Genomic DNA, 14,373 nt, shown 5'->3' with positions numbered 1-14,373 from the left:
AGTTATCAACTTCAGTTTTTGATCTTTGGGCTTCCACCTCCAGACTTTCCATGCTCTGGATTCCAAACTTTGGCTTTGCCCACTGGACTCTGCTGACCTGTGTATTGACCGCAGGACTCACTGATCAGTGTTTTGACCTTCAGGACTTGATCTCAGGACTTGCCAATCACAGGTATCAGATCTGAGCTTCAACTTCACAGATTCAGATTCACATGGACCTCTGGGATTAACCAACCTGAGGGGATGGTCACTGGCCCTCATGACTTCTGTCCTTGTAGTCCTTCAAACTTGGACTCACTGGTCTCTTCAGCACCTGCCTTTCCAATCTCTGGGTTGAACGTACAGTGAACTTTCCTTGGACTCTTCATTTACACCCCGACCCCCAACTCTCCTCATTCCTGTCCATAAGCCCTAAGCTGACCCCAAAACCATCCCTATGAACCCAAAAAAAAATCAAATGTCGGAGCCACAACATTGATGGACCACGGCGTCATTTTGACTGGACCCAGAAAATTAAAATCCTGCAAACAAAACAGTTCAAGGTATAAATCCTACAGGTGTGTAGTTGAATTTATGCAGCGTGTCACACAATCTCATGAAGGAAAACTAGGGGAATCTAAGAGGAGTAACATAAAATAATCATCATCAATTGGTGTACATTGCAATTGGATGGAGCATGCAAATCTAGACTGAGCTGGTGTGTGGACGTGTGATTACAGCAAAGACTGAAATGATGTGGCACTACATTTCATGTTGCACATCTAGTACAAACCATTTACTCATCAATAAGCTTGCACATTCACACTTGTTTTAAGCTTTTCCTGAAGTACTTGGCAGTCACAAGAGCTTACCCTGGAGCAGAAATTAGAGCAAATGTTTGTGATTTCAGGGCAATCTTTGTCCAATAATGTGACAAAAGAAACAATGCATTCATGGCAAAATTATAATAAGTTATAAACCAATTCTCACAGATTCAAAAGGGAAGTGTCATTGGCCCAATACAATTGCATTCTCCTCAATCATAATGAGTGGATAAATCTGTAGTGATAAGCTATTGCTTTTAATGCAGTATCATGGGAAAGTGGAGGCAGGGTAATGTATAGATTTAAATGACAAGTACAGGATGCTCAGGTATCTGCACTTAACCTTTACTGTTCCCAGCATTGCCAAATTCACCACCTACATCTTGACAGGTTGTCACTGATCTTACTCTGAACTGAACCAACTATGCTAACACAATTTTTGCAGAACTGATGAAGAGATTGGCTAATGGTTCATCCCATTAAAGCTTCTCTGCAGGTACAAAATCAGAAATTTGATGGGCCACCAATCAGCTGCTTGGATCATCACAGCAGCAATAATGATCAAGAAACTTTATATCCAGGACAAATGTTAATTTTACCTGGTTCCTTCAACTGAGGACAATACTGACCACCTCCACCAAGGACATGGTGCTCACAACACATAAAAGCAGACAAAATGAAAAGCAATGACAGTGGCAGCCTACGTGCTAGAGTCAATAATCAAAGAGGAAATTGCAAGTCCTCAAGAAAAGTTGAAAATATCATCAAACCTAATCAGCATGATTTTATGAAAGGTGCAGTAAGTCATACTTGACAAATTTGCTTAAAATCCTTTGAGACTGTGACAGCAATCCACATCTCAGATCAATCCCATCAATCCCTTTCCCCATCTACTGTATTCTTTATGACTTACTTACCAATTCACCTACTGAACAGCATATGAGAAGAAAGCTGAGCACCCAAGGGAAATCAGTACAATGGCAGGAAGAACGTGCAAACGGCACACAGATAGCAGCAGAGGTTAGAACCAAACCAGGGTCACTTGAGCTGTGAGACAGCTACAATGCCTCTGTGCAGGCCATCTTACTTTGACAAGACTGGGAACTCCCATGGAACAGACAAGGTTAAGATTATGATGGTGGGAATGGCTGGGAGGTGACACGGGGAAGGTAAAAGATTCAGAAGTGTTTTTACGCTGCATCAGCCATAGAGAATAGTAGCTCAGGGTGACCACTAGAACAAGGAAGATACAATGTTGTAGCATGATGAGCTGACTATCCTTCAAAATCTAGAGATCCTGATCAGATGTTGCACGGTGCCTGAGCAGGTTAAATGTCCACTGTCAAATAGAGTACCTGACATATTTAGCAAGAAATGATGTTATCAATTTGGCTGAGCAACAAAACAGAACAATCCAGTGAGAGAGCACAGTAGACCAGGAAGTAAACAGCTCAAATTTTTATCTCTTGAAATATGACCAGAGTAAGGATTGGAACATAAGTGTATATCATGGAAGAAAATGAAATATTTACTGTATGAGGAAACTTGACTCCAGTTTACTGGAGGAGAGAGGCAATGAGAACGCCAAATAGTTCACTGGTTCTTCTACTATCGTTCCATCAAATAATATTGTCACTACATTCAATGCCCAAGACTCAAAAGTGCACAGAGGCGTATATCTCCCTTCGTAATTAGCTTGCTCTCTGTATCTGAAAGCTTAGACCACTCCTACATACACACACACACACCTACCTTTCTACAGTGTCAGAAACCAAGAGGTGATGGCAGCACCACTATGCAATGCCAATGAAGAAATTCTGGAGGTGGAAACACACCCTGTGTCACAGCATCTAAGCCAACTAAACTCCAGCTCATTTGCTTGCATCACATGGGTTGCAAACAACAGATTACAGGATGTATTTTCACAGGATTGTACTGACATTACTGGCTTGCATTCAATCAAGAGACAACTGGACTCTAGCTCAACAAAGGGGGCTAGCTCATTCGCCCTGCTCCACAAGACTCAAATGGTAAGCATTCAGGAAAAGGCTTCATGGAATCAGAGTGAAAGCTTTTTGCACTATCTTCCCTACCTGACTAAATGCATGAGACTAACAAGACTAAGATGTTTTCTGCTCCGACCCAATATGTGGGGTCATGCAGAATCAGGAAAGCATCATTCCATTCTGGGGATGATAAACAATCATGCCGACTGCTGTTGACAGCTCTCCATTATCATGCCCAATGACTTTAGCTTCAACAAAGACAGATGAGGAAATTATTCAAGGTCTTTGAGGAGAATTGGGCTGATAACATCAGAGTTCTGTAAATTATTGTCTGGGAGAAGACTGTTGTCAGAGTAGAACAGAGGGATGCTACCAGGAGTACTCATTTGCCTGCGTACAGCAAGATCTAAACAACATTCATGAATGGGTTCATAAGCAGCAAATGATACATGCACATTGATAGTGAGACTGGGAGCATGTCAGAGACTGGGGTTCCTGTAGTGAGCCACCTGTCTTTGAGCTACTTCCGACACCTCAAAGACTCCTCACTATCCAAAAGGCAAGAAATTGGAAATGTTCTCTCCATTTGCAAGGATGAGTTCAGTTCAACAGCATTCAGTAAGTACTAAATCATCAATTACAAAGCAACCCATGTAGCACTCACCACCCTAAACCTTCACTGCTTCCACCACTAGCACACCACAGCTGGTATCTACAAAATGAATACTTACTTGATGAGCTAACCTTACTGCATCCTACCAGTAAGGACAAGGACAGCAAGCACATAGTAATGCAAATACTGTATCTGCATTTTCCTTTTCAAGTTGCACACTCTCATGATTTGGAAATGTAATGGCTGCACCTTTATTATCAACTCTCTCTCACTTGCTGCTCCTAGAAGTCCCTGTGTTTGAATGGTCTCTCTCGCTCTCCTTTGCTGCTGTCAGAGGATGGTGTTAGAGTCCTGGGTCTTGGGCGGCATTTGATCAGCATGGTTTGTGGATCGGACTCTGTGATTCATGTTACGATGTGCTTCTGGTTTCTGGTCACTCCTTGTTGCGGTTTGAATCAGGGGGGCCTGCAGATGGCGAACAGCGCAGAGCTGGTTTGAACTGAACTGAGCAGAACTGAATATGTCTGGACTCATTTGATTATGACTTTGTGGGTTGACGTTTCATACTCTGTGTTTTTGCTCATTTTATTTGCCATTTGTACATTTTTCTTGAATGTGGGGTGGGGGGTTTGATGTTTTCCATGAACAGGTTCCATAATTTTCTTCGTTTCGTGACTGTGTTGGAATACAAATTCCAGGATTATATACTGCATACATTTTGATAATAAATGTACTTTGAATCTTTGAGAGAAAATTCCCTCAGTCTTCAGAAGCAAACCTTGTCGGGGCGGGTGGGGGTTTGGCAGGTTTACTTGTAGTTGTACACCTAGCTCACAGCAGACCTGTGCCCACTGTCTACAACTTCACTTTCCTGAATCTCACAGTTCCAAAATGTTTTTTTTTCCTCTTTTCCTCCAATAGCCATCATTCAACTGATGACTAGCTGGCTCCAAAATAATTGAGTCACCTCAACTACTTGGGTCTATACCTTATCACTTGCTTCTCTCTATCACTTCACTCTCTGCAAATCCAACTACTTGTTCTTAGTTTTCAGGATCTGATAAAGGATCAGTGATCTGAAATACTCATCTATTTGATCCTCTACAGATTCTGATTCATCTGCTGTAAATCTCCTGCATTTTCTTCTTGTACACCACACTCATCTACTGCCCATACTGGTGAACTTGGAGCAGACTGTCAGTGGTGAGAAGCATGGAAATATAGTGGAACAACAGTACAGCCAATGTGGACAGCAAGCACAATGGATAAGCACCATGGCAGGCAAGCAAGCTAGCACTATAGTTAATCATTTTAATTTCATAATTTACACTTCATATTTCAAGGTCATGAAACCAATAAACATTTTAAATGTTAAAATTCAAATTACTGTATTGGTTCATAAGAAATAGACAATTGCATACATATTGTGTTCCCTTTTTAAAAAGTGAACACTTTATCAGTCTTGATAACATCAAGGAAGGATCTAACCATTAAAAAACTGGTAGCGAGGACTTTTATTCACTTGAATCAAAGTACCTGATTACCCCCATCTTTGATGCTGCCCTCTCCTATAGCAACAATATAGATTGCTTGCCTATTATTAACTAAGTGTATCATAATATTTGGAAACTCTTCCATCTTGTGATCCTCTAATTAAACACAAATGCAATCCTCCATTCTCAGCCAAAAGTTAGGATGTTTGGAAACAGTGATCACAACTCCCTGACCTTTAGCATATCCTTGAACAAGGATAGAAGCAAATGATATGGATAAGTATTTAATTGAAGGAGGGCTAATTATTATGCTATTAGGCAGGAACTTGGGAGCATAAATTGGGAACAGATGTTCTCAGGGAAACGTAAAACAGAATGTGTAGGTTGTTTAGGGAACACTTACTTAAGGTTCTGGATAGGTTTGTCCCATTGAAACAGGGAAAGGATAGAAGGATGAAGGAACCATTGTTGACAAGTGAGATGGAACATTTAGTCAAGAGGAAGAATGACTCAAATTTCAGGAAGCAGACAGGTCTCTGAAGAATTGATAGGGGCTTAAGAAGAGAATTAAGAGAGCTGGAAGGGCCATGGGAAGGCTTTGGCAAGTAGTATTAGGGAAAACGCCAAAGTGTTCTACACATTCATGAGGAAAAGGGTGATCATAGTAAGGGTAGGACTGACCAGGGACAAAAGAGGAAACATTCCTGGAATAGGAAGAGATAGCACAATTCCTTTATGAACACTTTGCTTTAATACTTACTAGTAAGAGAGACCTTGATGAATGTGAGAATGTGATGAATGAAAAATAGAACAGACAAATGAACTGGAACATATTGAGATTAAGAAAGAGGCAGTGCTGAAAATTTTGAAAAGCATTAGGTACCCCAGGGCTGGACAGGATATACCCCAGGTTACAACAAGAAGAGATTGCTATGTCATTGGCGATGATTCTTGTTTCCTCATTGGTCACAGGAGTAGTACCATAAGATTGGAGGACAACAAATACTATTCCTTTGTTCAAAAAAAGTAAGAGGAATAATAGTTGGAATTATAGACCAGCAAGTCTTACATCGATGGAGAAAAACTATTAGAAAGAAGATTTATGAACAATTGGAGAAGCATAGTCTGATTAGGAATAGTCAGCATGGCTTTCTGAGGGGCAGATTGTGCCTTGGGGCCTGATTTAATTCTTTGAGGAAGTGACAAAACAAACTGATGAAGTTAGAAATTCTTTTTCACACAGAGATTGGAAAGTGCATGGAATGCCATGCCAGGGATAATGGTAAAGGCAGATATATCAGGGACATTTAAGAGACTCTTATCTAAGCACATGGATGAAAGGAAAATGGTGGGCTATGTGGGTGGGAGGGAGGGATTAGATCGATCTTGGAAAAAGTTATAAGATTGACATAACATTGTGGGCAAAGGGGTAGTACTATGTTGTACTGTTCTGATGCACCATCAATAACTCTCGGAGACGTGAGGCGAGAGATAGACTTTTATTAGCTGGAAGAAATCACAGTCAGCAGCAAGAGACCATCACACAACATCCTGGAGACTGAGGGAGGAGCAGTGCCTCCAATCGCCTTTATCCAGGGGTCTGTGGGAGGAGCCACAGGAGCAGTCAGCAGGGGGCGTGTCCAGACAGGTATATGTAGTTCACCACATGTTCTAAGTTCTATTATGGTGTTAATAAAAAGTGGCCCAATAATTGCATGAGACTAGGTAGATGAAGAGTCTAAATTTAAAAATCTTGGACTTCTTAACCTGGAATTTCACAGGAATTTAGAAGGTTGAGAGTGGATCTCATTGAAACCTTTCAAATGCTGAAAGGCCTAAACAGAGTAGATATGGGAAGGATGTTTCCCTTGATGGGGAGGTCTAGGACAAGAGGGCACAGCCTCAGGATAGAGGGGTGTCCAGTTAAAACAGAGATGCAGAGAAATTAGCCAGAGAGTGGTGAATTTGTGGGATTCGTTAACACAGGCAGCTGAGGAGGCCAGGTCATTATGTATATTTATGGCAGAGCTTGATAGGTTCTTGATTGGAAACAGTATCAAAGGTTACAAGGAGAAGGCCAGGGAGTGGGGCTGAGAAGGAGAAAAGAGGATCAACCATGATTGAATGGTGGAGCAGACTTGATGGGCTAAATGGCCTAATTCTGCTCCTATATCTTATGATCTTAACTGAAGAAACCACACCATCCTGGAGGTAGCCTTAAAATGAATGGAGTGTAGGGTGTGATCACCCGCTAGGATAGATTTGGAAACCCATCAACACAGGCTGTTTAACTGAAGGAAATTCTTGCTGGGCTCCCTGTTAATTCAAAACCAGTACTTTGCAGATGCTGGAAGTCTGAAACAAAAACAAAAATTGCTGGAAATGCTCAGTAGGTCAGACAGTATCTGTGGAGAGAGAAAAAGAGTTAATATTTCAGGTTGATGACTTTTCCTTGTCAGAAATGACTATCATGGCTTTTTCTCCCACACTGCATTTTGTTCCCATCTTTTGTGCTTGATGAAGTTTGAGACTCAACATCCTGAGTAATGCATTTCTTGTTCAGTGGTCAGAGCAACTTATTAGTACTTGTTAATGATATAGTGATACCTTTCTTTCCTTTGTATGACACGGAATTCAGAAGCTCTTCTTTGGAACCTTAGATGGATCCATCCTGAAGGCAACTTCGAAATGAAAGAAAGACTTACACTTACCTGTGATTACATTACTTTCAAATGAGATTGCTCAATTGTATATATAACTACATTATATGCATATAATTATAAGACCTGGCATTGGTTTACAGTTTGTGAGGACGTTATGCTGCTTCTTACTACCCAAAACATGGCTGCAGACATTAACTGAACCATTGGTTTGCACCTTTATGGAATTCCAAAAGAAAATCATTCGAAGGCTCTGATTATTGGGAACAATTGCCAAGGCACATTTAGGAGATCTTCATAAGCACAGATATAGTGAGTTAAGTTGGTGAGCTCTTTAGGGCAGTTATCTGTTAAATTGTAACATGTCTCTTAAACTATTGTACAATTGTGAGTAGAGAAATGTCATTGTGTAGTGAAGTTTTACATGGGTCATTCCTTTGTAAGTGGAACAGTATTTGAGTGTCAATGAGGAGAAGCTAATTGCTGGACGTTTCCTGTTGCATGCAACTCTGGGAAGCCACGTAGGAAGTGCAATGCTTTGTACCTGTGTGGTTTCTTGTCATGGAGCATTGGCTTTGGAAATAACTCGGGGAGGCTGCCAGTCCTGCCGTTTGGTTCTGTTGATATAAATATCAGGGAAATCACATGGGACGGCTTCCCTTCTATATCATGCTTTGTTCACTTCAAAGAATACCTTACTGTGTCTGATGTTGAGGCTTGTGCCTCATTCCCTGCCTCATTATGTAGGTTCTCCTGCACTTATTCACATATCTCAAGCGAGGGATCTGTTCTCTTCCTGGATGGAGCAATTAATGAATAATGAACCCTCTTTGGTCAGTAGCAGAGGGTAGATCCTAATTGGTGCAGGCAGTGAAATCTCAACCTAAGGAAGTAAATGGCAGCTACATCTAAGACTGTGATCTTGGAAAGGCTTCAATCTCATCTGGAAAAACAGTCCTGCCATTGACATAAGCCATGCTGTCTGCATGTGGAGACCACAGCTTGACTTCTCAGATAGAAACTCAAATCCCCATAGAGTGACATCCACAAATGAGATCCCTTCTATACTTCAACTTCAGTGTCCTACGATACCTGATCTACAGCCATTAATTATCCAGCAGATCCAACAAGAGCACTGAGGGAGCATTCAGAGTAAAGATGGTTGAAATTTTCAAATGGCAGTATAGTTCCAAGGACAAAAGGAGCATATTTCAGATTGGTTAGCCTCTCTGCAGAGTATCATGAAACAAACTGCAGACACAATGGCTCTTTAAGTATCAATAACAAACTAAATGCTTCTGGAAAGCATGGTTGTGGTGACAGGGGCTAACAAGTGGTGCTACTCAATAGAACATAGCCCAGCCTCACTCAGTATGGCACTGTGTGAGAAATGGCATCACTTGAGGCATGTCTGATGATAAATCGGATCATCATTGCAGCTGCTGTCTTGACGGGAAGTGGTCTGTTGAATTCTGAAATTGGCAAGAAATGATCCAGAAAATATTATCAATGTGTTTTTCTCTGGAAATCAGCTGGAAGCTTACTAAAGTAGTCATTACTGAAATATGTTTCCTTCATGAAAGGAAACAGCTCCACTGGATTGAATTTCTAGGCCCAAATATTGCTTGTCTGGCCCATGAAAGCTGAATTCATGTGGAAGCTCCAGATGCAAAAGCTCAAACACACTCTTTTACTCAATGTTTTTCAAAATATAAGTGTCAAACATAAATTTCAATTTCAAGATTTAAGAAAATAGGTTTTTAAAAATATTTTTGCGATTATACATTGGACATATAACAAAAAGGAACAGAGTTTGCAAAGACCACAAAACAGAGATCATTTCTCACGTCAGCATTCTATAACCAAATTGTATTTTAGTGAGGGTAACACAATTTAAAATATGAATTTCTTACTAGTCTCAAACACTGACCAAGAAAACATCAACTTAATCTTAACTAGCTACTAGTTTATTACTGACATTGTTGGCAAAAGACTGCTTCAATGCTATGGAAAGATAAAAAACAGAAACCCCTGAATTTACCCTTCAGAATTAGTTAATACCACTGAACTAATATGTTCAATGGAGTCTAGAGTACATATATCAATTTGACAAGACTGTACAGACTGCCCTTGTCGAATTACAAACAAGCAGCATCTGGGTTTTCTCTACTTCAAATGTTCCTTCAAGAAAAGAGGCATTAGAATGAATGGGAGGGTACTATTAAGGTCACTGAACTCACTATAAGCTGTGTCATTGAAATTTCCCAGTACAAACAGGACATTCCAGTTTTTTAAAAATGTGATTCGCCATACAGTGACAGAGAAAGTGAGCCTGTCCTATTCATGGACTTGCAATAGAAATACAATTCAGTCAATAATTCCACATTCTAAATTTTAAAATAACTATCATAACTACCTTATATTGTACTCTACGTTAGAAAACATAGGATACGTATGTGATAACCAGCATTTCTGGTTATCATGCTGTATGCATGGGCATTGTGACTACATTTTAAGTGTCCCATGGAATTTAATTATCCAAACTACAGCAGCATATACAAATTACTTACCCTCATTCTCTTCATGTGAAATTTTATAAAGCCTTTCTGAAGGCTAAATAAGTAATTCTATTTGGGAGGAACTCCATTAATTCCCTTTGAAGACAGACAATAGAGCAGCTACGAGTTAAGATTTGGTGATTTGTTGGAACAAAACAGGTTTTTTCCCATTTGCGCAACTAGAAAAGTCCAGCTTCAGCAGTAGGAGCTAACAGAAAGTAAGGGTTACTCTCAGAGGCTGCACAATCAAATGATTTGTGGAAGAAGATTTGTTGTCATTTGGAATCTCTCTGCATTTTGTTTCTACCATATCATGGATTTTAAAAATACTTTTAATCCACAGGGAACAGACAATAAAGAACATAGGTAAAACTGACACTTAAGCTGTTTGCTGGTATAGATCTGCTGCAGTTGGGTACAATCTACAGTTGAAATGCTAGAAAGGTACACCAAACGTGAGAAGTTATTTAGCATATTGTGTCTGTGTCAGTGAAAAAAGGACTACCAGCCTTCCAGCAGCAGACACACAGTCTTGCAGTCCTTGACTCCTTAAGTACACATCCAAAGGATTTTTTAAATAGTGGTGAGGATTGGAGCCTTTACTCTTCTTTGAGGCAGCCATTTCCACAGCCTCATCACCATTTTCCTCATCTCCCTCTAATCTCTCTACCAGTTACTTCAATCTATCCTTAACTGGTTTTGATCTCTTTATTAAGGGTAGCAGGTTCCACCAGTTTATTTTCTTGAGGTCACTCATAATTAAAAGTATTTGAATTAAATTTCTCTTCACTTTCCTGTATTCCATTAAAAAAAAACATGAGCTCATCCAATCTAACCTCATACTTAAAATATTCCAGTCCTGGCAACATCCATTAAATCTGCTCTGCATCCCACCACCCCACCCCACCCCCCGCCACCTCAAAGCAGTTACACTTTTCCTGTAATATTGTGACCAGAACTGTGTGTGTTGGTGGTACTCAAGCTGTAGTGTACCTGCAGTTCTAGTGTAACCTTATATTCAATGCCTAAGCTAATAATATCCAGCAGGTGTATACGACCATTTTATTGAACTACCTCTTCTACCTTTAAAGACAAACTCATGAGGAAATGTTTGCTCCTGCACACTGTTCATTATTCCTTCATTTCCCCTCACAATTTCCTGCAGTAAATTCCTTTTGCCAACATCTATATTATCTTTTAGTCTAAGACTTGCTTCCACACCAAAAACCACATGGTCAATCTTGGTCATAGCCACTTGCTTATCTAAGTTGACCGCAAATATCAACCTTTGGTGTCATTCAAATTAACAAATGATAGAATAGTGAATATTCAGTGATAATAGGATATAAATTAAAATTGGACAACTCCAAGAGGCAGGTGTATGAGTTTCAATTGCATTATTCATGCCTACCTGAGTGTTTGCAAATATAGGTACACATGTTTTAAACTGCTGACCAGCACTAAGTTCCACACCAATTGATGAAATCTAGAAACTGCCTAGAGGAATAAAGTTCAAGTTGTTGACTGCTTCCATTTTGTTTACAAAATATAATCATGATCACAATTAACAATCAAAGCTGAATTCTCAATAATGCCGTCTTTCATCTAATAGATCTGGTAGTACAGAGTAATTTTTATCATTACCAGCATGATGAGAGTCCGATTAATTTTGCTATCTGGATCTGGGACAAGAAGAAGATTTAAAGTAGTCTATTATTGTAAGCAGTTAAGAATGTACGTTTGTTTAATGATCATCCATTATTAAAATCAAGGTCATTACCTTTGGTGTTAGTCACAGAAGTTTCAAGACCCAGCAACATTTAGGGTTTAAATTCACCACCAGCTACAGAAGCTAGTATGTTTGTGGAACAAATCTACCTGACAAGTATTCAAAGTTTCACTTAAATGCAAGAACTAAACCATAAAATCAATGCTTGGGTGATATATTGTAATTGCTTTTAATTTGTAGAGAAGTGTAAAATACCATGTCAATTCATTGAGTTTCAGACTGTAACCATTACAATGCATCCATGCTAGCAGAAGAGCAAAGATTCATGCAAAGATTTTATTGGTTGTGGCTTGTGAATATTTGATCACAGAAGTATTTGATTACGGTTACTGGCAATTATGGAAAGCGCAGACTTCAAATGCAAAAATTAAAACTAACTGCTTGACTGACAGGTCAAGGCCATGATAAAATTTGCAATGAGTAAGCGCAAGACCCTCTTAGTATTATAATATGGCGCTACATATAAACTTTATTGGTTTCTTTTCTGAATTTGTAGGTAATGAAATTCATTATCTAAGTTCATTGCAATGACCATATTACATTCACATCACCTTGGATTCTTACTAGCTTCATCCTTTTCCTTGTCAGTCAAGCACAAGATTCCATGAGCCTTAAGGCTCAGTTCAATACAACTGAGTTTCAATTATAACAGATATGTGAACTTGTGATTTTAGAAAAGGAGGCCACAAATTAGACCAATTTTTCATCCCATTAAATAAATACTGGAAATAAAGTTTAATGACATAAAACGTACACATTATACATTTTCAAAAGTTTCTAACCAGTCACTGTCCTTTGGTGCAACTTTCTTCTTTTGTATTTGGGAGGAGAAATAACAATTATAGATGGAATTACTTCAAAGCCCAATAATTAGCATCTTTTTAATTGATGGAGGAGTCACAACAGGAAATAGGAAATATAAAAGCAAGTATCATTGGTTAAGTAGGGTGGAGATGAGAAACCTTTTAATTTGTGACCTTACCACAAAGATAATATATACACAAGCGTTAGCACTAACAAAGGAAGTGGAAGTAAAGGTTTACCCATGTGTAGCCGCCGTTTCACCCGCTTGTCCACATCAGCTACTGACGTGGCATTGTACTCAGAGCTCTCAATTGCAGCCTCATCCTTCTCTAAAACACAAGTAAGGGGACAAACATGGAGCAGTCGATTAACCAGGAGCCCAATCTTTCTGCCGCCTACGACAGCTGCTTGGCATTGACTAACCAAACAAAAGAAAAAGAATTAAGAAGTAAGCCATGAAGCACTAAATCCTTGTTAGAGTGTTAATCCTGTTGGGAATCTGAAGAAAGTCTAAAATAAGATGGAAAAGATAGATTCTTGAAATGACTGCTAAAGGAATCTAAAATGATGTGCTATCAGAAGGTTGATAAAAGATAAGAATTTTGACAGGACATCAAATGGTGACAAGGTAGAAAATGAAAGGGAAGAGGAAGTACGTGATTTCAATAAACAAAAACTATCATGAGCAAATGGAGACAAAAATATTGAGATCAGGAATTTTGAAGACTCATGATGGAAATCAAGAGCATCTTAAAAGGACAGACACAGAACTTAAAGAAGCCGGTGATGGATGGATACAGGAAGACAATAATCTTCCACAGTAACATAGAATGCAAAAGAGGCAGTGGTGGTGGTGGTGGTGGTGGTGGAGAGGGGTAAATGAGTCTGCATGCAAACAGGAAACATCAATCAGGGGCAGCGCTGGTTGCCTGCTTGTCTATGGAACACACCACAACTGGCTGAACAGTCAGGACGAGAAACAATGTTCCAAGGATTGGCGTGCAGTCAGTATGAGTGAGTACAGGAAAATGTTAGCAACACAGCCATTAAAGTTAGTCTTTTGTTCATGTACACGGATGAGAGAGAGAGATAAAGACAGAGTGACAGAGACAGAAGAAAAGTGACAGACCAAGAGAGACAGAGACAGAAATAGAGGAAGAGATAGGGTGATATAGACAGAGAGGGATAAACAGACAGAGAGAGACAGGCAGAGATATAGAAATGGAGACATAGAGAGAGGGAAGTGATGGAGATAGTCACAGAGACAGTGAGATATAGAGATAGAGAAGAGAGAGAGAGGGGGCAGAGAGAGAATCAGAGACAGAAAGAAAGATAAATGGAGAGAAAGAGATAGCGAGATAGAGAAACAGACAGAGAAAGGGATACAGAGAGAGAAAGATTAGAAACAGAGAGTGATATAGACAGAGAGGGTGATAGAAAGGCAGAGAGAGTGAGCGAAAGACTAAGAGAAAAAGGAAGAGGCACAAGGAGTGAGAGAGATAGAGACAAAGAGAGAGAAAGAGACAGAGATACAGAGATGGAGACATGGAGAGAGGAAGAGAGAGGAGGGACAGAGAGCGAGAGAGTAACAGTCAGAGAGAGACAGACAGACGGACAGAGATAGGAGAGAAGCAGACAGACAGTGAG

General features: G+C 39.7%; 1 protein-coding gene across 2 annotated transcripts in view; it reads right to left on the bottom strand.

Annotated features, from left to right (window-relative positions):
- Positions 1-14,373, bottom strand: part of scube1 (signal peptide, CUB domain, EGF-like 1) — a 264,360-nt gene that overhangs the window by 92,431 nt on the left and 157,556 nt on the right. The window contains exon 7 of one of the 2 annotated variants that reach the window (XM_059977952.1): positions 12,966-13,055. The exons of the other annotated variant lie outside the window; for it this stretch is intronic. Coding sequence (XP_059833935.1) covers positions 12,966-13,055 — 90 coding nt within the window. The remainder of the gene's footprint in view (positions 1-12,965; positions 13,056-14,373) is intronic. 2 annotated transcript variants of the gene reach the window in all.

The sequence above is a fragment of the Hypanus sabinus genome, chromosome 8, assembly GCF_030144855.1.
Source record: "Hypanus sabinus isolate sHypSab1 chromosome 8, sHypSab1.hap1, whole genome shotgun sequence".
NCBI classification, from domain to species: Eukaryota; Metazoa; Chordata; class Chondrichthyes; order Myliobatiformes; family Dasyatidae; genus Hypanus; species Hypanus sabinus.
The sequence above is the reverse complement of the archived record's forward strand: the minus strand, read 5'-3'. Positions and strand labels throughout refer to the sequence as shown.